The following is a 16,545-nucleotide window of genomic DNA, read 5'->3' as shown; positions in this document are numbered from 1 at the left end:
TTCTCATTTGGGAAAATATCTTGATAGGCATCTCAGTGTGAGGGTTGAGAGCTGACTAATCAGGCAATAGAAGATTATCCCTGAATTACTCTGAGTGTGATAAATTTAAGAATTTGCTGTGATTCCAAGAGGAAGAAGAGAAAAGAAAAGAAAAAGAATAAAGAGATAGATGTCAGCAAGATGCAGAGATTGAGACAAGATGAGTAAAAGATCATGGAAAACCTTAAGTCCTTTAGTAAGATAACTGATGTATCTTTTCAGAACAATGATGACTACAGGTCCAGTTTAGATTTTTTACATGGCTGCAATTTAACTTCTTCATTTTAGCCTGCAGTCTTCAATAAGTCTGCTACATTCATCAATGCACTGTGTGCACAGATTTCTTCTGTGAAAAAAATGAAGGAAAGTTTCTTTTCTGGTTTAATACATGGCTACATTGAAACAGAAGCTGAAGGCAGACACCCTCCTACTCCTTATGCCCAAGAAAGTTGCCAAGATACAGGGAAGACTTTGGATGCCCATAGGCCATGGAATTTGGGGTTAAAGCCAAATCTTTCAAGGAGCCAGGAGATCCCAAATTGGTTATATCAGTATATACCCAGGGATTTTGTCAGGATAAGAAATGTAGGTGTCTAAGAAAGTTCTTTCTTGCATTTATTGAGATTCTTGAATCTAGTCCCCAAATTTGGGTATGTAACTTTGTCTTATGGGTTTTGGTTCTTTCCTTTAAATGTTTCCATTCCCCTATACTTTCATTATTCCTTCTCTACTTCACATGAAGAGACACCAGCCCAGATTTGCATGACTCTAATGTGGTCAATGGAGGAACCAGGAGTTTATGCCACCAATATTCATGTCTACTTCTGGAGTCTTAGATAAGTATATTTTAGGAATTTCTTTTCAGCTCAAAAAAAATTCAGCAAATGCTGGTATAATTGGAGATGCACATGGAAAACTGCTGCCGTCAATGGGGTGACATTATGGAGAGCAATGACTTCTATCACAGTGGTTCTTGAGGCTGGGAAGCCAATGTGGCTAGGGTGCTGGGAAGTGCAAAGCTTCCTGCTCCAGATTTTGCCAGGTGGTTGTGCCCTCTTTTAATTTCAACTGCAATTATAAGGATGATAAAATGGAAAAACAAATATTTGTGCAATGAATGGGAAAAGCCAATTAGTTTTGCACCAATGAGAAATAACGCAGAACTCCTCGCGTCTTATAATAAAATTGGCTCTTTCCACATACATTTTTAAAATGCATATATACTGTCCAAATGTACTTAGAAATTTAAATAGCACTGGGATAAAATATATTCTGCAAGTTTTATTAAAAGAAATGAGCAATAAAGTTTCTGAATTTTAAGAAGAAAAATAATTATAATAGGATCTAGGTGTATAATAATTTAGTAAATGTCAAGGTTGTGTTTTTTTGCTGCCATAATATGTTCTTGCATGATCTTCTCTTCCCTCTTGCTGTCTCCACCCGCATTCAAAGGAAGCATAGATATATCTAAGACTTAACCAGTTAGCAGTGCAATTTCAAGCTTAATACCCCTGCCAGCTCCAATTTTTTTTTTAAGGTAGAGAAGTCCAGTCTATTATAGCTTTTTCTCAGACTTAGTTGAAACTTGACAACTAGATCTGAAAGTACTTTGTGATTTTTTTTCATATTTGATAAGACAAAAATTTCCTGTGTGACTACAGGCTGGTTTTATATATGAAGTATTAATATGGATATCCTTTATTTACTAAGCAGTTACTATTAGCTTTATATGTGAAATTCATTTTATATAAATTATTGCATTTAATCTTTATAACAGTTCTATGAGAAAAATCTAATTATCCCCATTTTACAGATAACAAAACAGGTTAAGAAATGTTATGATAACCCAGCTACTGAGGAGATACACAAGTCTACATGAGTGCAAAAGGTTTACTCTGAATCACTAGTAAGTACATTACTCTGAATGTAGTTCTTACTAGTATCTTCTATCCACCCATCCATCCAATCATCCATTCAATCAATCATTCCTTCATTTATTGATTTCTAAAAATTGTATTATTCAGCCATGATATACCAGATGCTGTGTACCAAGAACTGGGGATACAACAGTGTGAAACAGCAAAGCCCCTTCCCCCAAGAGCTTACATTCTTATAGGAATAGATGAGGCCAGAAACAAAAAACAAAGAAGGTAACACAGATAGTGATAAGGGCTCTGAAGGGAATGAAGAGTGCACTGTGGAGGAGAGAAACTGGATATGGCTGAGACCCCACTGCTTTTCACAAAAAGATCTGAGAAGGACTCTCTGAGGAGGGGATATCTGAGCTGAGACCCTCAAGATGAGAAGGTGGCATCCACATTCATGGCCAGAAGGAGGAGTGTCCCAAGAAGAGGATGCAGTATCGGGGAGGTGTCTAAGAGGGCCAATTCCAGGTAATGGAAGCTTCTCTTTTAAGTGTCTATTTAAAAAACCAGGTACCTAGTTCAGTGGAAATGATCCACAATCAATACCACACCATGCTGCTTTCTAGAAGAGAGGTCACTGGACTAATCCTCTGGTTTCTGTTGATTACATTAAGGCCAGTATTACATCTTCAGGTGTTCATTTTAGATAACTCTCAAGTCTATTTATTGTATGTACCACATTTATTTTTGAAACTTAGGAGAAAGGAGTCTCGTGTGGAAGTTCTTGGGGAAAATGATGGGCAAGTCACACTTCTAATTAGTCTTTTCACATTACTTAATGTCTTAGTTAAATTACTTCTTTTTGGTATCCTTCCCGTTTCCTCTCACCTACTGAATAATAATTTGCTGAGTGTTTGTAAACACTATGCTGAAGAGTAACAACTGAAATTCTCCATAAAAGAGATGTGCAATGCAGAGTGACAAGGATTATTTGGCCCTTAGGGTGTTGGAAGAGATATTATATCTTGTGCACTGCCATTACTTCCGCAATAAGACTAAGCCAGACGAGATTCACCTTCTTGTGACATTTCCCTGAAAGACAGGAAAATATCTGGACTCATATGACAAAGTAAACGTTTCATTTTAAGTTGTCTAACTCTTCAGAACAATGTTATAAGTGTCAGTGTCTGTAATTTCAGGCTCTAGAGAGTGAGATTTTCTTTGAAAGCCCTGAGCAACTGTAAGATAACGCATGATGTGTGATACTGTTTTTGACTGACAGAGCCAGATCTGATAATCCAAGGGGCTAAGATAGGAGTTCTAATTTTTAATGTTGGCAAGGAAAGTGACTGGGGCTGGTGATATTCACTTTAATATTCACTCTGTTCAGGTTCTGTGAACAAATGCTATATATATTCTTCAAGTATAAATATGTTGGCAGTCCTGGGACATGTTTGCTGGTTTGTGATGACCTATAGTATGTCACCCAGTACTGTACCGAATGGATTGCTTTGCAAAGGCAGTTCTACCCTCGATTATACATTCTCAGAGAGCAGTAATTTGTCTGTATAATTCACTAGAGCTTAGGATAAGCTTGGAGCTTAGCTATTAGCAGCAGGAATTTCATCAAGGCTTGGGAGGAAGGGGAGGATGAGATTGATGCCAAATGTTGGGTTGAACAAAAAGCTGAGGTATCTCTGAGGGCTTCTTGCTTTCTTCTTTAACTTTCCTCCCAACGAAAAGCAACTGCTGGGAATTTTAGCCTGTTCAATTTGCTGGTAAACAAGACATGAGGTGGGACATGGACCTGGACTTGCCGACTTGTGGAGGTCGTGGGACAGGAGCCACAACCATCAAATCATCTTGGTCCAGAAGGTGGTGGACAGGCCTGGGAGTCTCCCAGCAAGAGCAGAAGGAAAGAAAAGAGCTTTATTTTGATGCTACCTTAGGATTCACCAGACAGCAACCTCATAAAAATAGGGCAAATTTGGTGGATAAAGGTGTGTGTGAAAGAGTGTTTAGGTCAGTGCAACTACTGTGTATGTTACTATAAGAGTGGACACATGTCATTATACATCTGTCCAAACCCAGAGAACATACAACACCAAGAGCGAGCCCTAATGGAAACTATGGACTTTGGGTGTACTACAGATGTATCACTCCGGTGGGGATGTTGATAATGGGGGAGGCTACAGGTATGTGGGAGCAGGGGGTATATGGGAAATCTGTACCTTCCACTCAATTTCTCTGTGAACCTAAAACTGATGGAAAAAAGAAAGTCTATTAATAATTAAGAAATGACACGTAAATAATTAACTGCTGACAGCCTTATAAATCATTCCTAAAATACACATTAAGTTGGACTGTAAAAAAAAGTTCGTGTATGTCTGCCCATAAATGCACAAAGAATTCCATGAAGATATTCAGGATATTCTTCAAAATGGTTTATTCCCTGTATCTTAAGCCTAGGATCTTAGGTAGGAGGACTTACTGTCCATGTCTACCTTCTTAAATTTTAAAGCTATTTTGCTGTGGATATATGTTACTTTTTAAATTAAAAATAGGCTAAAATTTTTATGTAGGTGATATTTACCTTAAGGTATGTTTCTTTGATTTTTTTTACGTAAACGACTTCTCAATATTTAATGTGAGTATTCAACAACATTAAATACTTCGGAAGTGCTTTTTTTATCTCTGAAAGAGGAAGGGGATTATTTTTACTCAGAAGAGTCTTCTGAAGTAGCTTAGTACTGTCATTCAGCATTTTCTGGTTAGGAAATTGGGGCAGAAAGAAGCAAACGTATTCACTGACGCACTGAAAATCTGTAAAAAGCACAGAATTAGAACTCGCAGCAGCCAAATCACAAACTGGGCGCATTCAGCATGACAGCGTGGTCAGTGCAGCAGCAGCGTCAGTTAAAAATGGGTGGCTGGGCTGGACCCAGGTGTCAAATAAGCCAGCCCTGAGGAGCAATATCCTCAGAGAAGAGTTCAACACAGGGGAAGTATACCATGCTGTCTAAGCCATTAGGTAGAAATTAAATAATTGCACCTTCCTAGCAAAGAGTTTGAATTAGTAGCAAATGACCATGTGGATTAGAGTGGAATGCCTGAGGCCTGTAATCTGGCCAGCCAATAGTGGAAAGGGTATATTTGAGCAGACAATGAATCCAGTGTGTTCAGATATTAGGTCTAACCAGTATACCTCAATCTAGTTGGGGGCCTGGTCTTTATTAAAAAGGAGAAATGACTATGTATTATAAAGCAGATTAAAAAGAACTATTCCTGATATAATTTGGATAGTAACCCTTTATTGGATATATCATTTGCAAATATCTTCTTCCATGTGGTAGGTTGTCTTTTTTATTTATTTATTTATTTATGGCTGTGTTGGGTCTTCGTTTCTGCGCGAGGGCTTTCTCTAGTTGCGGCAAGTGGGGGCCACTCCTCATTGCGGTGCGCGGGCCTCTCAATATCGCGGCCTCTCTTGTTGCGGAGCACAGGCTCCAGGCGCGCAGGCTCAGCAATTGTGGCTCACGGGCCTAGTTGCTCCGCGGCATGTGGGATCTTCCCAGACCAGGGCTCGAACCCGTGTCCCCTGCATTGGCAGGCAGACTCTCAACCACTGCACCACCAGGGAAGCCCCTAGGTTGTCTTTTTGTTTTGTTGATGGTTCCCTAGGCTGTGCAAAAGTTTTTTAGTTTGATATAGTCCCATTTGTTTATTTTTGCTTTTGTTTCCCTTGCCTGAGGAGACATAGCTAGAAAGATATTGCTAAGACATGTCAAAGAGCGTACTGTCTGTGCTTTCTTCTAGGAGTTTTATGGTTTCAGGTCTTACTGTAGCATTGTTTACAATAGCTAGGATATGGAAATAACCTAAGTGCTCATCAGTGGATGAATGGATAAAAAGGATGTGGTACATGTACACAATGGAATACTACTCAGCCATAAAAAGATGAAATCTTGCCATTTGTGACAACATGGATGGAAATAAGGGAAATAAGTCAGATGGAGAAAGAAAAATACTATATGATTTCACTTTATATGGCATATAAAAAACAAGCAAACAAACAAACAAATGAACAAACCAAACAAAAGGAAACATGTAAATACAGAGAACAGAGTATTGATTACCAGAAGGAAAAGGGGGCAAGGGGAGGACAGAATGGATAAACGGGAATCAACTATATGGTGCTGAATGGAAACTAAATTTTTGGTGGTAAGCATGCTGTAGGGTATACAGAAATAAAAATATAATATTGTACACATAAAACTATATAATGTTTAAACCAATGTTACGTCAATGAAAAATAAATTAAAAAAAGAACTATTCCCCATCTGCTGACAGCAACATCCATAATAACAATGATTCTAAGAAGTGATGGAGAATTAGTACTCATTGGGACATTACATTAATCATAGAATGGATTTCTCCTTCTGTTTCCTTCAACTGAAAATGGCCAAGGGGCATCTGAGTTTATTATTTACCAGCTTTCTCGGAAACTAACTTGTGACTAGGAAATGCAGGTTATGACAAATCCCATTCTAGCGAACTTGTATCAAAAACTGTTCATACTGTTTTGTCATGTTGATTCTTGTTGCATAAATAATACTTAAAATATAGGAGGACACTGATTGCCATTGTCTGTGTCTTGGGTATCATTTCTGTAGCAGTTTAATCTGAATGTTTATAATGTTTAAAATGAAATGCTTATTCAGTGAATGATGAAGTATCACAATTCTGGTGAAGACTCAGAAAAATCTTAGTTTCAGATTCTGAAGGGTAAAGGGGAATATTAGGCACATAAAAAATCTGTTGCCAAATATAATATTTTCAATGATGTGTTATGTGTTAGCTTGTTATAATTAAATATTTTTCTTCTCTTTCAGAGTTAGCTGACTGTGAAGGGAATGGAAATTCCCATCTTTTTCTCACTGACCAATATCTGGGTGACTGAGAGTCTTGGGGTGCAAAAGGTAATATGATGCCTCACTTGTCTTACTGGATGCAAATTCAAAGAACTCATCCCCTGGCGGTGGTGGTGAAATTTGCTACAGTTGGATTAGCAGCATTTAAAAATGTGGCCTCACTGGATGCAAATTCACTGATACCGAAAGAAGAGGTGAGTTAGTTGTGATGTCTTGTGGTTGTGCTTCCAAGCAGAAAACCCTGCTGCTGTCCTCTGATGCACTTTGGCTTTGACATAAAAAGTGATGGCCCGGCCTTTCAGAGGAAAGCTTCGAGGCAGCTTTTGTCTTATCTCCTGGACTACCTCCTGAGAGCAGGCTTGTCAGCTTCGAGTCAAATAAATCCAGGCTTTGAGATTCGGAGGAGAAGATGAGCTATGCCTTTGCTCTCTTGGCAGTCATCTGGGGACTTGCTGTGAAAATCCTTTGCCTAAGATGAATCATCAGCCCCTCAAGACTTTCACTAAAGGAAAGGAAACTGTACTCATGAAAATTAAATGGTGGCATTCCAGATAATGACAAGAGTGTGCTCTCTCTCTTTCTTTTATTTTTATTTTTTTTATTTTTATTTTTTAGTAATCATTTATTTATTTATCTTTATATTTATTTATGGCTGTGTTGGGTCTTCGTTTCTGTGCGAGGGCTTTCTCCAGTTGCGGCAAGCGGGGGCCACTCTTCATCGCAGTGCGCGGGCCTCTCACTGTAGCGGCCTCTCCCGTTGCGGAGCACAGGCTCCAGACGCGCAGGCTCAGTAGTTGTGGCTCACGGGCCCAGTTGCTCCGCGGCATGTGGGATCTTCCCAGACCAGGGCTCGAACTCGTGTCCCCTGAATTAGCAGGCAGATTCTCAACCACTGCGCCACCAGGGAAGCCCTCTCTCTTTTAAATTCAGGAATTCAGTGCTTTGGTTTTCAGTGATGCTCTGTGCATTTATAGATCAAGGAGCTGGAATATTAGGAAGCGTGTTCTTGTCTGCCTTTCTTATTCCAATGCCTTAAAATCATGGCTTAGGTCCTTGGAACCTTTTCTTGCTTGCCAATGTAAATAAAATAAAGAAGAGAGACACATACTGTGGTGAGAATATGAAGTCAGCAGAAAACTGCTTTGGAGTTTGCAAGACACAGTCAACTATATCTAGCTCAGAAGGTGCATTTAAGGGTTAATTAGCTTAAGTTGCAGAATATTTGGAAAAGGAAGCATGAGGCATGGAGACTAATCAATAAAATATACACTTCGTAAACATTTTAACCACCTAGCCCCAATATTTCTCCCCACCAAAACACTGTTTATTTTTATATTATTTATTTGCATCTATCAGCCTTAATAAAATATTTCTTTTATTGTTTTAGTATTGATATTTTGTCAAGTCTTTCTTTTCTCAACAAATACAAGCTGTATTTGCACTGGAACATTTCTGTAGCTCAATCTCTTTAAAAATAAAAATGCCCCCCCCCCCGCAAAAAAAAGAGTTAGTGCCAATTTATCAAGAAGAAAATAAAACTCAGATGGCTTTCAGTCCATTTTCAAGTAAAGTATGAAATATCAGATGGTCTGTTTTATACATGTTCACTTTAGATTAAAATGAAATTTTCATAATGTTCTTTAAAATACAATCCAATTAAATTTCCAGTGTCTTTGTTTACAAGTTCCTAGGTGGAACTTTTGAAAAGCTCATACTGTAGTAATAACCATAAAGCCACCTTGCTAAGAAAATGTTACCCAACTTAGAAATAATGTCTTTATAGTCTGTGTGGGAATACGTAAGTCCAGAATCTTTAGTAGGTGATTATACTGATTGAGTCTGCATTTTCTCTCCTGTTGTGTCCTCTTTATTGAGGACACATTCTGAATGGCACCCTACTACCAAGTGGGGAGCATAAGGCAGGCACAAATCTATTATTTGAGAAAGTTGAGCCCTGAGAATTTGAGGCAGCTACTCAAAGTCATACAGCTGATGGCGGGTTCAAGTTCCCAGGTCTTGTTTTCAGAAACCTCTACTTTCATTCCTTGAGTAATTCTTAGCCTCTACTAAGGCTGGGGTCAATTTCTCAGGGACAGCCAAGGTATTATACTTAGACATGGCCAAGTACATAGCAACTCACATCTAGATAAAATTGCGTAGATACTACGCTGAGAACTTTTATACACAATATACTACGCTGAGATACTACGCTGAGAACTTTTATACACAATATCTCTTCTACTCTTCACAAGAAGTCTGTAAGATGGATTCTATTAATGTCCCCATTTTACAGATGAGAAATTGAAAACAATAGAGGTCAGGCAACTTGTTCAAGGTCATATATGTAAGAAAATGGCCAAACCAGAAACTGAAACTAAGTCTGTCTGTACATTTGAAAGTCCATACATTAAACCACTTCACTCCATGGCCTCTACACATAAACAAGAAAGATACAAACAGGATGAGAATCCACACTTATTACTTAAAACAAGCACGTTTTCAAATGTCTTTTTAAGGAATAGTCATATGCAAACAATGACAAGATGAAGTATTCCTGAAATATGAGTTTAAATTTTGGGAATGCAAATAGTGAGAACTCAGTACTTTAGTGTGTAGGGATGATTACAATGGTTCTGCATAAATACACACATCCTTTCTGCAAGTGAAATAGCAAACTATGTGTAAGACATGTGTGTGAATTATTTTTGCACACGTATTAGCTACCACTTGTAAAATCCTATTAAGAAATTGTTGTCGACAATAGTCAGCACTGGGGAGCAGAACGAGATCTTTGGTTGTGTCAGTTTTGTTCTTGTGGCTGACAGAATATTTCTTCCCAGAGTTAACTATTATAAATTGTGTTGCCCCTTCAGTTGCTACAAGCTTGTGATGGAGAGTGGGCAGAGAGGACAACCTGTAATTCAGGACGGTTTGGAAGCTGGTTGCCTAGGAAACTGGGATGAGCAGCAAATGCCGACCAAAACTGACTTGTCAACAAGATAGGGGATTTTCTTTTTTGATCTGCATTGCTTTCTGAATACATATTTTGTGACTCATGTGGAGTCTGATTTGGGCCAGTAGCCCTTGGTGGGCTGTGTATGCCAAAGTGGGCCAAAGGTTAGTCAGGGAGGATGGGTAATTTTTCATAAACATTGTGCTGACAAAATACTGGGGGGAAAGGGCATGATGGTGCAGTTAAAAAGGGGTTTATAAGATAAGCTAATCAACAGATGAGTATCTTACATAACATAACATGCTTACAATTCTTATCGTAACTTTACATTTAAATTTGTAGTAGCAAAACTTACTTTTCTTTAACATAAAAGTTTTATTTGTTGTAATCCACTGTTCCCTGCTCTTACACCAGAAGCTTTGATTTACAGTAAAGTAGTTATCTCCAAGGGTAGCACTTGGAAATTCACAAAGCTTTGAGGAAAATAGTACCTAATTTCCCTATAGTTTTAAAGCATGCACACTTAATTTTTTATTTTTAAATGTATCACACATGTACACATATACATTTTATAAGTATGTATACATGTGTGCATATATATTTAAGTAGAATCATATGAAATTGCTGATTTTAGACTATATTGGGTCTACAAAAATGGCAATTTTATATATATATATATATATATATATACTTCAACTTATAAACAGGAGACATCATAGAATACATTTTTTTTCTTGTCCTTTTTTGCTTGAGTTCCCATTTCCTCTTTTCCCATCTCCACCTTACTCTGTCTATATCAGCCCTACTCTGCCCTTCTCATATATCCTCACTCTATCCTCGTCTCACAAACAATTCACATTAACAAACTATCAATAGTATATATCTTCATAGTTATAGAATCATAAACATATGTGCAGCTATATATGGGCTAGTGACCAAACTTGTGGTGTGGAACCTCAAACTTCCAGATTGCTTTTCCCCTGTTGAAATCTATAGCCAAATATTCTCTTTCCTGCATTTAAATAATACTTATCTCCTCTGCTTTGCACTAATCTTTAATGGATTTCAGCCTGGTTTTACGTAGTTTCTTCACTTTTTGACACTCATTCACTCGAATTATTTTTCTCTTATTATGTGCTAGAAACTACTCACAATTGATTCAAGCTGTAAAGTATGGCAACACGTCACATGATAGATTAGTAATTCTTTTCTGGTTTCTTGCTTTTGCCTCCACAGAATAGCCTATTATTTTGCGAAGTTAAGAGTAAGAATATAAGAGAAGGAAATACTTTACTAGACCCAGAATTTCTCCTGCAAAGAAAAATGGCCTCCCAGAGCCATTTCTCCAGTTTTCATCTGTCAGAGCAAAGTTAATGACCAGGTAGGCAATAGGGCCATACGAAAAGACCTAAGAATTTATGTTCCAGGGGAGAGAGTTTGAAATGTTAAAATCAACAAGAGGTACAGCTTCACGACAGATATGATAGAAGACCTGGCGTTCTCACGCTCAGCCAAAGGTGACTTCTCCCCTCACTGCCTACAGCCATTGCCATTGAACCCCACTTTCCTTCCAGGAGACAATATTTATTCTACTAGGTCATTGTGGGTGATCTCTGCTCAGCAGTATGGGCAGATTTCCAAGATGCTGGGCCACTGGGCTACTCCAGGACTACACCACTCTGAGTGCTCTCCCTAGGGAGTTAGTGTCAACAGATGAAGAAGGAAATGAGGACTCAGAGGTGGAGGGTCTACGCCCTCTTCTCCTCTCTGCACTCACCTGCCCCTGCATGCATCCCTATAGGTCTTGGATGCTCTTTGGCCCACATGTAAATGCCTGCTGTGTGTCGAGGCTGTTGTCCTTGGACTACAGTCCTTTCTCTTATTTGGAAAGGAAAGTTCTTTGTAATGAAATAAAATTCATAGGAGTCTGGGGGTTGAAGGTCTCTTGGGATCAACTCAGACGAGCCCATTTCTAAGAGTTGTGATGGGTTTGCCTGGTAGGGGTTCCTTGGGCTGGTCTTTTGTCCTCAGCAGAGGGTACCCTGGCCAGGGAGAACACAGCTCATTCTGGTTCTTTTGTGCTTGAGGGCTCTTATTTATTTAGAAGCTGAGACTGCCCTTCTCCTGTCTGTCAAAAGGGTTTCAAAGCTGCTGCACCAGGAACTGTTTCAGATTAGAGACTTCAGTACCTAATGATCCATGTCCTCTCTTCAGTAGTGAAACCCCCAAATGGTCCTAGGAGAAGAGAAGTAAATCTTGACAGCTGCTTAGAGGGCATTTTAGAACTAAATCCTAGGAGAAATGCTTTTAGGTTCAGAGACCTCCCCACCCACTGCCAAAAAAATAAAAAATAAATAAGGGAGGGAAAAAATATTAGTGTACAGAAAGGCAGCTGTTTGAGCTCACCCAGGTGTGGTCTGAAGACCAAACCCCTACATCAGCAATTAGCGGGTAACCCTTGAGCTCCTCTACCTCCTAGACAGCACAGTGGAATCAGATGGCGTGGGAAGTGCGCGCGCGCGTACACACACACGTCATGTGATCCTACCTGCAGGAAGGTAGTTCCTGTGGGTGAGAGAATGAAGCCAGGTAACATTCCAAACAGACCGTAGTTTTAGCAGATCTATCAAGAACATTGACGTGGGAGGCTTGTTAATGTAATCCCAGAAGCCTTTTCATTTTTTCTTTGGAAAGTGTGTGAATAATCGTAATGCTGTTTTGCTTCCAAGACTGGACAGTGAGTTAAAGAGCAGCAGCCGTCGTCACAGTAACAGCACCACCATCACCACCACCAACACCAACATCTTCTATCCTGGCCACCATGGAGTTTCTTGAAAGAACTTATCTTGTGAATGACAAAGCCACCAAGATGTACGCCTTCACACTAGACAGGTAACAGACATCTGATGCTGCTTCACAATTCTCTGTCTTGAGTATTCACTAAGTCCCTAGAGCCTACTGCTTCAGAATTGGAAACTTTTGCTGTTGCAACTTGGGGGCGTTTTATAAAATTTTATAAACTGTTGGCCAACTTATATAATTCTTATCCTGAAAAAGGCAATACTCTGTATAGTTGATTTGCTTCCTTAAATATCCTGAGTGTACGAAGGACATATTTTATTAGTATATTTTTCATCTGTAGATTTTCTTCTAAAAAACAGACATACACAATCTGATGTGTTTCCCTTTCTTTTCCTCAATTATTCACACTTTTAAGATAGATAGTAAATTTTATTAAATTATATTTAGAAAGAATTAAGGCTTTTCAACTATGTGGCAAATTGTGGTCACACTGATCTTAAGTTAATTGTTATTTTCTTAAGTATATAATATCATTATCACATATACCCACCTACAATAAATATAGCTGAGCTTAATGTTCTACATAGCTCTAGTTCTTTTTACTATCTCCTACAGTGCCATGTGCAATATATTCATTCATTTCCCCCTTATTTAACAGTAATTGATTGAACATGTGTATATATACTGGAGACTAAAATATTCCTAGTCCTATATCTCTGTCCTCTTGAAAGCCTGAGTCTAATGTGGAATGCATATAAGAAACAGGCAATTACAAAATAGCATGTGTGTTATTCTGGGGGTATACAGTAAGGATACCTCAAGGGAACCTAGGTCTTTGCTGGACTTTGGGAGTCAGAGAAAGCTTTTCAGAAGTGATAGGCTGAGAACTGAAAAAATAAAAAGGAGTTAGAATAGGGTTAGGGAAACCCTACATAGGAAGTAGCGTTAGGAAAGTTTTCCTGACTGAGATAATTTCCTGGTAAAGACAGAGACAAATAAGAATGAGACTTTGGTGCATCTGGGGAATTCAATCCAAGTGGGGAGCAAAGAGAAACACACTCAGAATACATAGATAAATGAATGAGAATCTGAAATAAATTCATGTTAGAAGCAGAATTTAAGAGAATACTTACCCATTAATAAAATGTGTAATGTTTTTGTGTGTTTCATGAAAACAAATTAATATTCCAAAGAGTAGCGGCATTGTGTTTGACAGCATCGAATGTTTAAGCAACTGCAAAGGGACTTTTTCTTAGGATATTTATAACTTTGCTTAAAAAATATATATGACAAAGAGTCTAGCACATCTATTATCTCACACTGTAAGAATTATTTTTCTAAGAAAATAATATTAGATGTGATTTATTGAGATCATAAACGACAAAGCCTCACGTTAGGTCAGGCAGAAATTTTGAACAACAAATTGTTAACCCTGTGGACACTATTAATAGAGCATCTCTACATTATTAAAATAGCAGTATTTCCCTTCTCATGAAACTAGACCATTAGCACTCTGCTATGCAAATAAAGCCAACTGTTTATGGTTATAGGGTCTCATTCACCTCATGAATTGGTATGGTTTTCAGGATACAGTGATGATAAAAACTGTCAAACTCATTTTTATTTTCTTTGCAAATAAAAACAATTGAACCTAGGTGAGATTATTTATCCTGATCCCTCATTTCACCAGTTAGGAAAGTGAATTCCAGAGTGAATAAATGCCATTTTTAAGGTTGGATGTCTAATTATGGCAGAGTTGAGATGTGGACCATGCCTCCTGTTTGGGAATTTTGCTCCCCTCCCCGTCTCCTGCACACACACTTTCACCATGTGGCCTCCTGGGTCCTTAATCTCTTTCCTTCTGAGCTCATATGAACCTTGATCCCCTCACTAATTCACTTTTCCTCACCTCTCCCAATCTCCTTTCTCATATATTTTGTTCTATCTCTATTTCAGAGGTAACTTTGTCCCCTGAAGGTCCTTCTCTTTTCTCCTTCCTTCTCTTTTTTTCTACTTATCATCAGCTTTCTATTTAAGTTGCTATCACCTGTTAAGAAACTTATCTAGAAGGAATATGTATTCTCTAATTACACAACAAGAGTGCTTCAGTTATCTATTGTTGTGCAAGAAAGTACCCCCAAAATGCAGTGGCTTCAACAACAATCACAGTTCTCGCTCCATGTGGAGTTACCGAGGTTTGCTTGTGAGGCTGCATTCTGCTGGTGTCTGGGATGTGCTAGAAGGTCAAGGATGGCTTCACTTACTTGTCTGGGGTCTTTGTGTTAGCTTTGACTGGTCTTCTTTCTCCTTCCCATGGCTTCTCTCTCTGTGTGGTGTCTCATTTTATCAGATTAGCTTGGACTTTTTTATATGGCAGTTCAGGGGAGCAAGAGAGCAGCAGTGGAAGCTGACAGGTGTCAGATAGCCTAAGACCAGAACTGGCACAGCACCATTTTTACCACATTTGATGGGTTAAAGCAAGTCCCAAGTCTGAGATTCAAGGGGTGGCACAGTGGATTCCATCTCTTGCTGGCATGTGCATATAAGATGACAGGAATTGTTGGACATAATTTTAGAGACATTTTCCCACAGGAAGTAGTAATATTAGGCCCTGTAGGTATTATTGTGTAATCTCTCCCCCACCAATCCCTCCAATTCTCTTTCCAGTGATGTGATTCCCTATGCTTGGGCTCATGGTAGCAAAGAGATAGTTGTATAAAGTTGACCTACATACTCAATATGGTTTTCTTGGTACTGGAAACAAGCTTTTCTTTTTCCCAAGTTGTATATTAAAGAAGTGCAGGGAATGTGAGGGCAGGGCCAGATGGTAGGGACAAAGTACTGGAATCTTTTCAATGTGAAGCCTTAAAGTGTGTGTGTGTGTGTGTGTGTGTGTGTGTGTGTGTGTTTGGGATGGCAGGACTTCTGGAATGGTGGTGTAAGTAGCTCAATGGACCTCCTTCCCCAGTGAAACATTTTTACCATTTTACTGGTAAAAATAATATTAAAAAAACTCCAACAGTTTAGTCTCTGGAAATTGTCTTAAGGGTATACAGCAAACTGAGATTTATTCAAGAAAATCTACTAAATCTCAGTAAAAAAAAAGAGTCTGTGGCATTTGAGCCATAATCTGCCCTACTAACCTCTTTCCCCTCCAAGCTTGTTGTGATGGAAGTTCTACTCTGGTTGGATGTGGCCAAAAGACAGGGATCTCTGTCTCCCAGCTTCTATAGTAAAATATTACAGACTGGGTAGCTTAAACAACAGAAATTTATTTTTTCTCCCAGCTTCCAACTGGGGCTACAGTTCACCCCTAGAGCAAAGGGCTGCTGGAATCTCTAATGGCCCCAGCTCCATATTATAGAACCTGTATTCAATGCAGACATGGCCAAGAGGACTGGGGCCCCCTTCCTTCACCCAGTCTCTGCTCACAGTCCAGGAGCAGCAAGCTCCTGAACACCCCTGCCCTGGCTCACACATAGGGTGAGGTTCTTCACCACCCACTTATGGAGCAGAGGTGGCACTCCAGGATAAGTGGGTCACTGTTCCTTCTCTCAGTTTTGGGGCAGTGATGCAGAGGTTCTGCCCATGGGAGAATCAGGCTATAAGAACAGAGAGCTATGCATCTTTCCCTTAGAGGACTGATGATACATCAGCTAAAAGTTTATTTGGAACAGAACATGGGATATTTCAAGCATAAGGGCAGTGTCAAAAACAATGAGGATTTTGCTGTTGAGCAATCAAGAGCAGGCTGGTTGCTTCATCAGAGCAACAAGCTAAATGGTAGACCAGTTAGAAGTTTAACAGAAACAGCTAGGGAAAGACAGGTAAAATGAGCCCTCCTGGAGTTGGCACAAGCCACAAAGATTAGCCTCAAATACTATCCCTGTAAGAAGGCTCTTATGGACTGAACATTTTTGTCATTCCACAATTCATATACTAAAACCCTAGCTCC

The 16,545-nt window shown here is 39.1% G+C and overlaps 1 protein-coding gene across 1 annotated transcript in view; it reads left to right on the top strand.

Annotated features, from left to right (window-relative positions):
• The first annotated feature begins 12,609 nt into the window (after positions 1-12,609).
• The window catches only part of SLC30A8 (solute carrier family 30 member 8), a 36,483-nt gene continuing 32,547 nt past the window's right edge, over positions 12,610-16,545 (top strand). The window contains exon 1 of the mRNA XM_059901867.1: positions 12,610-12,680. Within this exon, the coding sequence (XP_059757850.1) occupies positions 12,610-12,680 (71 nt within the window). The remainder of the gene's footprint in view (positions 12,681-16,545) is intronic.

The sequence above is a fragment of the Balaenoptera ricei genome, chromosome 17, assembly GCF_028023285.1.
Source record: "Balaenoptera ricei isolate mBalRic1 chromosome 17, mBalRic1.hap2, whole genome shotgun sequence".
NCBI classification, from domain to species: Eukaryota; Metazoa; Chordata; class Mammalia; order Artiodactyla; family Balaenopteridae; genus Balaenoptera; species Balaenoptera ricei.
This window is presented reverse-complemented; position numbering and strand designations above follow the sequence as displayed.